This window comes from Rattus rattus, chromosome 15 (assembly GCF_011064425.1).
Source record: "Rattus rattus isolate New Zealand chromosome 15, Rrattus_CSIRO_v1, whole genome shotgun sequence".
NCBI classification, from domain to species: domain Eukaryota; kingdom Metazoa; phylum Chordata; class Mammalia; order Rodentia; family Muridae; genus Rattus; species Rattus rattus.
Genome location: NC_046168.1, coordinates 39,234,431 through 39,244,672, shown reverse-complemented (window position 1 = coordinate 39,244,672; position 10,242 = coordinate 39,234,431). Strand labels below are relative to the sequence as shown.

General features: G+C 42.6%; 1 protein-coding gene across 1 annotated transcript; it reads right to left on the bottom strand.

The window, feature by feature from the left end:
* Positions 1–4,977: 4,977 nt before the first annotated feature.
* Positions 4,978–6,652, bottom strand: LOC116884359 (ral guanine nucleotide dissociation stimulator-like). The gene is made up of 3 exons (XM_032885486.1): positions 6,470–6,652; positions 6,154–6,320; positions 4,978–5,281 (listed from the first exon to the last, which is right to left on the bottom strand). The coding sequence occupies exons 1-3, from the start codon at positions 6,650–6,652 to the stop codon at positions 4,978–4,980; spliced, it is 654 nt and encodes a 217-aa protein (XP_032741377.1).
* Between the last annotated feature and the right edge of the window lie 3,590 nt (positions 6,653–10,242).

Below are 10,242 nucleotides of genomic sequence, written 5' to 3'. Positions count from 1 at the left end.
CCTGCCCTCTCTACTGTCTCTGACAAGTGAGCCTGTAGGCCTTGCTCTAACCAGCAGGTTGCCTGGTTACCAAGGTTCTGCATTGTGAGGTCTACTTGATGAGGGTGGTTCCATTACTGTAGCTCTTTGATCAGGACATTCCTTAAAGGCTCCCATGTCCCCTCCCATTTCCTAGGTGCACAAATAAACTCAGGAATACATGTGTTTCCCACTGAACTGTCCCCAGAGATATCTTGATACAGCCAGTACCTCAGCTGTGCAGTCTGAGTCCCTACTGTGGAGCTGCGTCCGTGAGCGTGATCATAAATTGAGCCCTACATATCCCCATCTACCGTAAACATACCCTAGACCTTTTTCCTTGCCTTTATGTGACCTTGTATGTGTTCTGTGTGGAAGGAGACCATATGCATACTTGTGACAGGCCTTAGCCCCACAATGTCAGTGTGCTTGCATAGGAATTTTTTTCCCAGGATCAGTTTCCACCACCATGGTCATCTTAGGGCTTAAACCTACAAGTTTATATCACTTTGTAAACAGCTGGCTGAGGCACATCTACCATCATATAAGATGGCACCCTAGCACTCTTTCAGTGGGGATTCATCCTCCATTGCTTTGTCTTTCAATTCCTACTGGTGTCCTTGATCTAATCCTCTCCAGTGATTGATTCTCTCTCTCTCTCTCTCTCTCTCTCTCTCTCTCTCTCTCTCTGTAACACAATGTATGTTAGTATATACCTAACATACTTATATACATAATCTCCATGAGCACTATTCTTGTCAACTCTAGCAGAACCCATTCCTTCATATTCAAAATAGGGCAGCTTCCAAGTACATTTAGCAACCTGGTTTATCAGCTTTCATTAAGACAGGGCAACTTTTCTTCTATTAACTCAGTGAGTGGAATGGCTCCCTTAGTCAGGAAACAGAGTCAGAGACAGTCCCTGCTCCCACTATTAAGGCTTCACAGGAAGATGAAGCTACACAAGTGTTGCAAGGTCCTGTGGGTCCATGTCAGTCCAGTGTAGGCTACCAGGTCACCATGCAGGATCTCTGGTGGACATTTCAGTCCCTGTATCCTACGGGCTTCTTTGACTGGATATTCCCCCCAGTCCTGTGGTGTGCTCTACCTCTCAGCTCAAAGAAAATTTCCTACAATGTTTTTCTAGCTCTACCTAATGTGTGATTGTGTGTCTTTGTACTTGTTCCATCACTTTCTAAGTGAGGCTTTTCTGATGACAATTGTGTTAGCAATAATCTCCGAGTATACCAGAATATTACTAGAAATCCTTTCATTGGCATTTTTTCTAGTCCCTTTTTTCTATCATGTCTCTGTGTGCATCTCTGTCGATGGGCAGTCCAGTCTCTGGTTCTGGGTGCCTTAGGCATTGCGAGGTGTAGACATACTCCCATGTGATGGGGCTCAAATGTGTCAAGGCATTGGTTAGACACTTTAAAAATTTGTTTCTTTTACTACAGTACATGATGTAGGCTGTACAAAATGTAGGTGAAACGTTTTCTTGCTGGGCTGATATCCTAATCTGTCCACTGAAAGTCTTTCTGGTTACATGCGAAGTCTCAATATCCCCAAATTCTAGGAATCTAAGCTTGGATCGCCTCTCATAGATTCCTGAGAGTTTCCATTTCACTAGGATTCCAGCTTGTCCCAGAGATACCCCCCCCAATTCTGAGTTATTCTCCCAACCCTCTCTCCCATGGTCCTCCCCAATTGGATCCTCCATTTTTCCATCCCTACCCTTCATTTAGACCCCTCCCCTAACTACCTCCCACCCCAATACACCCAAATCGATGTTGATTTTCTTTCCACTTCGGGGTGTGATGCATGCACCTCTTTCTTGGGGCCTCTTATTACTTAGGTTCTCCATGTCTGTGCCTTTCTCTGTCTCAAGTAGTAGCATACTTGTTCTTTATTTTAAAATTAATTTCCACATTTAAGTGCATATATTATATTTGTTTCCAATTCCATTCATTTGCCAGAATAGAACCAGATGTTGCTTTTAACAGCTGAAGAATACCCAAGTGTGTAAAGGTAAAATATTTCCTTTATCCATTCTTCAATTGAAGAACTTTAGGTTGTTTCTAGCCATTAACAAAAAAGATTGTATGATGATAGTTTAGCATGTTAACAGCTAGTATGTATTTTTTTCTACAAGCCCAAAGTGTTCACCCCCAAAGTTGTTGTTCAATTTTGCACCTCCACCAACAATAGAAAAGTGTTCCCTTTGCTTTAGCCATTCTGACAGGTAAGGTAGAATCACAAAGTCATTTTATTTACATTTCCCTGATGACTAAGGATGTTGAACGTTTGTCTTAGTGCATTTAAGCGAGAACATTCTGTTGAGAATCCTGTTTAGATCTGTATTATTGGTCCATGTCCACCCAGCCTTTGGGCATGTCCACTGCAGAGGCATATCATGGAGACTTTGACTGCGCTTATCCCAGAGAGCTTGCATTGAGACAAGGGATGCTCCAGGAGTGGAAAATGCATTCTGAGATGGGAGATAGCCAAAGCTGGCATTCCTTGTCTGAAAAGGCATCTAGTTGCCCCTTGAAAATTCTGCATGTTTCCAATGGGGGAAAAAAAAATAAACACTGACCTTACTACAGAACATTTGACTTACAGTGGTGTCAGGTTGGTTAGATATGCATGTCCTTCTGTGACACACACATTGTGGGAGTAATCAACCGATGTCTGACTGGACTTAAGACTCATTCTCTGAGTTGGAACCTATACCCCACACGGCATTGCTGACCGAGAGCCTGAGACTAGATAGTTCAGGGACATGGGTAATATCTGAATAGGACTGTTCTACAAAAGAAAGATAAAAAAGTCATTCCTTATGAACTTTTGGGCTCATGGACCAGTGCCTTCCTCAACCTACTTCAGAGAAGCTTCCTCCACAAGCAGATGACAAGACATACTGAGATCCATAAACAGAATTTATGTAGAGAGAGACAAGTAGGAGCATGCAATCCTAACCTGGAGAAGTATCTTCATGTGCCCATCCTTAACACAGGATGATCTCCACTTGATAACCCTTGCAATTGAAAGTTCAGATCTTCCTATGAGAATTTCTAAGGAAAGAAACTTCTCTTAAGTGCAGTCATCGTGTTCACCAAGAAATGGCTAACAGAAAGTGAACCCATTTATATCTATAAAGGAGGCTGCTGGTTCATAATGTCCTACCAGGACTTTGTGTAATTTTCTTTTTATATTTCACTATTATCTATATATAGACTTTTTCTCTTTTATGTCTGCATGACCTTTGTGTATCTGCTCTGGATTCCATGTTATTGTTTTTAAGGGATTTGATGCTCATTCTTAGCCCTGGAGAAGGGGATTCTGAAATCTTCACACTTTCTGCAATGCTGATTGCAGTTGCTGTTTCCTGGGGAGGGAGAATCATGTTCGTCTGAGCGTGTGACCAGTGGTGGACTGACTGTATTCGTGCACTCAGTCAGTGGACACATACCTATTCCTACAAGATCCACATTACTTGAATGCAGAGAGTGAATAAATTAGGAATCTGTTATCAAATATTATCATAAATAAGTTAATAAGAATAATTCATTTAATTAATTAATTAATACCAGAAGGGAGTCTGGTCAGCAAGTCATGCTATGAGTAGATGGATGTGATGAAGGGTGGATACAATCAAAATGCTTTATATACTTTTTGAAAATGTTTTATTTGAGAAACACCTTCCTACCCATTAAAACGCCTTTTTCAAACTTTCATCTCTCTGCCTGCATAGATCTCTTCATTACGGAAATTCTTGCCTAATTCTAGACTAGTATTTGGCTTCATGGCTTTGAACAGTACCTTTGCTATTCTGTAGCATGAAGTAGTGAAGTAGCACAAACTATAATTAATCAGTTCATCTACAGGAGACCATTTATCCAATTTGGATTTCCCATTTCAATTCTTTGGGTGATTTTGATACATCGTTACAGGAACTAAGTCAAATTAGTTGTCTTTATGGTTTGAAGAAATGCCAAATATTTCTGAAAGTAGGTAAGGCATTCTACAGGTGCCTTAGAAATGTGCCATGATTCTCTGATTCCCCATGCTCGCTAACCCTGGGAATATCTGGGTGTACAATATAGCGACTTCCACGTGGATTGAATTGTTAACCACTGGACAAAAGTGGTACCACTTCTCAGGTTTAGTTTGAAGTTTACTGCCAGGTAATGTTGAACATTATTACATGTGATTTATTAGTGATGTGTAACGTTCTATAGAAAAAAGACTATCACATAGAAAAAGGACTATGTAGGACCTATGTAGGACCTTTATAATTTAAGCATGTCACTTAATTGTTTTCAAATGCTTATGTTCATCTTTTTAAAATTATTTTTGTACCTTATACAACTTGAAATGAACTTACAACAATTTATGAAATGGAATGTTCATAATTTTCAGACGTTTTCTATCATTTACAGACAGCATTTTAGACTATGTAAACCAAATACTAACAATTTATTAAAACCAATAATTAAAATAAACACAACATTGAAAACATCAGAAGGAATAAAAAGGAGCAATACTTAAACAGAACATTGAAAACATCAGAAGTAAAAAGGCTAATTCTCAGGGGAGAGGAAAGCTGGCTGTGGGATTGGAACTGCTGCTGGATTGAAATCAGCAGCTGATCGTGAGGTACAGGAGCAATAGCTCAGATATAGCACAGAGTGCAATTGATGAGCAGAGGTGACAGTGCCATCTTCTAAATAGGTAGGCCCACTGTAGCAAGCAGGACATGACTGAAAGATACCTCGTCTGTACAGACATACTGAGAAACAGCTTCCACAGCTGCTACCCTGTGTGTTGTGTGGGCTGCTGCCGCCACATCTGTCTACAGGGACTCATGCATCACAGAAACTTCTGGGGGTTTTTGTGCCCAGCAGCTCTGGTGCACAAGTTGGTTCTGGCTCCAGAGTGGCTCTTTCCCCTGCTGATTTACACCCACTCAAAGTGCAGATCTGAGGCAGTTTGTCTCCCCAGATCTGAGGCTTCCTCATCCTTGGTTTGTGAATCCTTGGCATGTTCTTCCTGCAACTGGGTCAGGAGCCTCTTGACGCGGACACTAAGATCGGAGTGTGGCATGCACACACTCAAGTAGGCCTTCAGGTATTTCAGAGGCAACAGGTCTGCTGGGTCACAAAAGTCCTCAGGATTCGTGTCCATCCATGTTTCCAGGAAGCTACAGAGGGTGTTCTTTACTTGTTCGTCCTCTTTAGAATAAGGGTTGAAGTAAGCATACCTAGAAAAGACCAAAGAGTATGTCACCTCTAAAGTCCCAGTCACCTCACCTAATACTGTCACTTCTGGCTGCTCTCAAAATATTTGTTCAGATGTACACAATAGGTGCTTTCCATGTATCTGTGCCAAAGATGAACACAGGTGTCTGCATCCAGACCTCTCCTTGGTCACATGGTTTCCTGCATTGTCTTTCATGGATCTCTACTTTGGACACATCTCTACTGCTACTCCAATATTTCTAGTACCTCCTTTATGTATGAGAGAATTGCATTCACTAAGGCCTCAGAAATATTGCCTGAATGGTAAAGAGCTTTTCAAAGGTAGAGGGGTTGGTTACAACCGTTTTAGGGTCTCAGCTCTGGACAGCCCAATCCCTTGAACCAAGCATGGGAGAAGGAATTGCTTAAAGCATGCTAATGGGTTCTGACAGTTATGTAGACAAGAAGAAGATGGAGACAGAGACAGAGACTGAAACTTAGACAGAGCCAGAGCCTGAGATAGAGAAAAGAGATAGAGACTGAGACAGAGAGGAAGAGGAAGAAGAAACAGAGGGAAACAGAAGAGAAAAGAAGATGGGGATGGAGATGAGGGAGAGAGGGAGAGGGAGAGGGAGAGGGAGGGAGAGGGAGAGAGGGAGAGGGAGAGGGAGAGGAGAGAGAGAGAGAGAGAGAGAGAGAGAGAGAGAGAGAGAGAGAGAGAGAGAGAGAGAGAGAGAGAGAGAGAGAGAGAAAACACATACAAACATATAGAGACTGGAAGGGCATAAAGGGAGAGGACTAGAGAGACAGGGTGAGAGAGACAATGTAGGGCAGATGGGAATTCCTGAAACCAACAGGAGGGTCAGAAATGATGTACTTGGAGATGGGCACTCACCTCACAAACACCAGGTCCAACACCTGTATGGGGGTGGCAAAATATCTATATGTAGACAGAAAAGCAAGGACCGAGAAGGGGTCCCATTCCTTCAGAGAAGGCACCAGGGTGTTCATCTGCTCAACCACAATCTGTGCCCTGGAGCAGGCCTCTCTCTGGGGCTCCATCTGGTCACGTTGGGCGGAAGCATTCTCCACCTGAAGAGAGATTAAAGTGGAAGGTTCAAACTGGCTCAGATCGGCACTCTTCTGAATGGTTCTCCTCCTCCAAGGTTACCTGAATTATCTCAATGCCAAACCCACAGAGAAAAGAGAGCACTTACCTGGTCTGTGTGTTCCTGTCCTTGGCTGGCCTTGGTCAAATTTGTTCCCTTTCGGGAAAATGGCCACAGGCGTTGAAAGCAAGAGTGAATCCTCTGCCTCCAGACACCATCCTGGCCTTCTCCGTTGTGTCTCTTGAGGCCTGAGCCTCGAGTAGTCCGAAGACAGCAAGAAAACATCCTGCCCTCTCTACTGTCTCTGACAAGTGAGCCTGTAGGCCTTGCTCTAACCAGCAGGTTGCCTGGTTACCAAGGTTCTGCATTGTGAGGTCTACTTGATGAGGGTGGTTCCATTACTGTAGCTCTTTGATCAGGACATTCCTTAAAGGCTCCCATGTCCCCTCCCATTTCCTAGGTGCACAAATAAACTCAGGAATACATGTGTTTCCCACTGAACTGTCCCCAGAGATATCTTGATACAGCCAGTACCTCAGCTGTGCAGTCTGAGTCCCTACTGTGGAGCTGCGTCTGTGAGCATGATCATAAATTGAGCCCTACGTATCCCCATCTACCGTAAACACACCCTAGGCCTTTTTCCTTGCCTTTATGTGACCTTGTATGTGTTCTGTGTGGAAGGAGACCATATGCATACTTGTGACAGGCCTTAGCCCCACAATGTCAGTGTGCTTGCATAGGAATTTTTTTTCCCAGGATCAGTTTCCACCACCATGGTCATCTTAGGGCTTAAACCCACAAGTTTATATCACTTTGTAAACAGCTGGCTGAGGCACATCTACCATCGTATAAGATGGCACCCTAACACTCTTTCAGGGGGATTCATCCTCCATTGCTTTGTCTTTCAATTCCTACTGGTGTCCTTGATCTAATCCTCTCCAGTGATTGATTCTCTCTCTCTCTCTCTCTCTCTCTCTCTCTCTCTCTCTCTCTCTCTCTCTCTCTCTCTCTCTCTCTCTCTCTCTCTCTCTCTCTCTCTGTAACACAATGTATGTTAGTATATACCTAACATACTTATATACATAATCTCCATGAGCACTATTCTTGTCAACTCTAGCAGAACCCATTCCTTCATATTCAAAATAGGGCAGCTTCCAAGTACATTTAGCAACCTGGTTTATCAGTTTTCATTAAGACAGGGCAACTTTTCTTCTATTAACTCAGTGAGTGGAATGGCTCCCTTAGTCAGGAAACAGAGTCAGAGACAGTCCCTGCTCCCACTATTAAGGCTTCACAGGAAGATGAAGCTACACAAGTGTTGCAAGGTCCTGTGGGTCCATGTCAGTCCAGTGTAGGCTACCAGGTCACCATGCAGGATCTCTGGTGGACATTTCAGTCCCTGTATCCTACGGGCTTCTTTGACTGGATATTCCCCCAGTCCTGTGGTGTGCTCTACCTCTCAGCTCAAAGAAAATTTCCTACAATGTTTTCTAGCTCTACCTAATGTGTGATTGTGTGTCTTTGTACTTGTTCCATCACTTTCTAAGTGAGGCTTTTCTGATGACAATTGTGTTAGCAATAATCTCCGAGTATACCAGAATATTACTAGAAATCCTTTCATTGGCATTTTTTCTAGTCCCTTTTTTCTATCATGTCTCTGTGTGCATCTCTGTCGATGGGCAGTCCAGTCTCTGGTTCTGGGTGCCTTAGGCATTGCGAGGTGTAGACATACTCCCATGTGATGGGGCTCAAATGTGTCAAGGCATTGGTTAGACACTTTAAAAATTTGTTTCTTTTACTACAGTACATGATGTAGGCTGTACAAAATGTAGGTGAAACGTTTTCTTGCTGGGCTGATATCCTAATCTGTCCACTGAAAGTCTTTCTGGTTACATGCGAAGTCTCAATATCCCCAAATTCTAGGAATCTAAGCTTGGATCGCCTCTCATAGATTCCTGAGAGTTTCCATTTCACTAGGATTCCAGCTTGTCCCAGAGATACCCCCAATTCTGAGTTATTCTCCCAACCCTCTCTCCCATGGTCCTCCCCAATTGGATCCTCCATTTTTCCATCCCTACCCTTCATTTAGACCCCTCCCCTAACTACCTCCCACCCCAATACACCCAAATCGATGTTGATTTTCTTTCCACTTCGGGGTGTGATGCATGCACCTCTTTCTTGGGGCCTCTTATTACTTAGGTTCTCCATGTCTGTGCCTTTCTCTGTCTCAAGTAGTAGCATACTTGTTCTTTATTTTAAAATTAATTTCCACATTTAAGTGCATATATTATATTTGTTTCCAATTCCATTCATTTGCCAGAATAGAACCAGATGTTGCTTTTAACAGCTGAAGAATACCCAAGTGTGTAAAGGTAAAATATTTCCTTTATCCATTCTTCAATTGAAGAACTTTAGGTTGTTTCTAGCCATTAACAAAAAAGATTGTATGATGATAGTTTAGCATGTTAACAGCTAGTATGTATTTTTTTCTACAAGCCCAAAGTGTTCACCCCCAAAGTTGTTGTTCAATTTTGCACCTCCACCAACAATAGAAAAGTGTTCCCTTTGCTTTAGCCATTCTGACAGGTAAGGTAGAATCACAAAGTCATTTTATTTACATTTCCCTGATGACTAAGGATGTTGAACGTTTGTCTTAGTGCATTTAAGCGAGAACATTCTGTTGAGAATCCTGTTTAGATCTGTATTATTGGTCCATGTCCACCCAGCCTTTGGGCATGTCCACTGCAGAGGCATATCATGGAGACTTTGACTGCGCTTATCCCAGAGAGCTTGCATTGAGACAAGGGATGCTCCAGGAGTGGAAAATGCATTCTGAGATGGGAGATAGCCAAAGCTGGCATTCCTTGTCTGAAAAGGCATCTAGTTGCCCCTTGAAAATTCTGCATGTTTCCAATGGGGGGAAAAAAGCCATAAACACTGACCTTACTACAGAACATTTGACTTACAGTGGTGTCAGGTTGGTTAGATATGCATGTCCTTCTGTGACACACACATTGTGGGAGTAATCAACCGATGTCTGACTGGACTTAAGACTCATTCTCTGAGTTGGAACCTATACCCCACACGGCATTGCTGACCGAGAGCCTGAGACTAGATAGTTCAGGGACATGGGTAATATCTGAATAGGACTGTTCTACAAAAGAAAGATAAAAAAGTCATTCCTTATGAACTTTTGGGCTCATGGACCAGTGCCTTCCTCAACCTACTTCAGAGAAGCTTCCTCCACAAGCAGATGACAAGACATACTGAGATCCATAAACAGAATTTATGTAGAGAGAGACAAGTAGGAGCATGCAATCCTAACCTGGAGAAGTATCTTCATGTGCCCATCCTTAACACAGGATGATCTCCACTTGATAACCCTTGCAATTGAAAGTTCAGATCTTCCTATGAGAATTTCTAAGGAAAGAAACTTCTCTTAAGTGCAGTCATCGTGTTCACCAAGAAATGGCTAACAGAAAGTGAACCCATTTATATCTATAAAGGAGGCTGCTGGTTCATAATGTCCTACCAGGACTTTGTGTAATTTTCTTTTTATATTTCACTATTATCTATATATAGACTTTTTCTCTTTTATGTCTGCATGACCTTTGTGTATCTGCTCTGGATTCCATGTTATTGTTTTTAAGGGATTTGATGCTCATTCTTAGCCCTGGAGAAGGGGATTCTGAAATCTTCACACTTTCTGCAATGCTGATTGCAGTTGCTGTTTCCTGGGGAGGGAGAATCATGTTCGTCTGAGGGTGTGATCCGTAGTGGACTGACTGTATTTGTGCACTAAGTCAGTGGACACATACCTATTCCTACAAGATCCACATTACTTGAATGCAGAGAGTGAATAAATTAGGAATCTG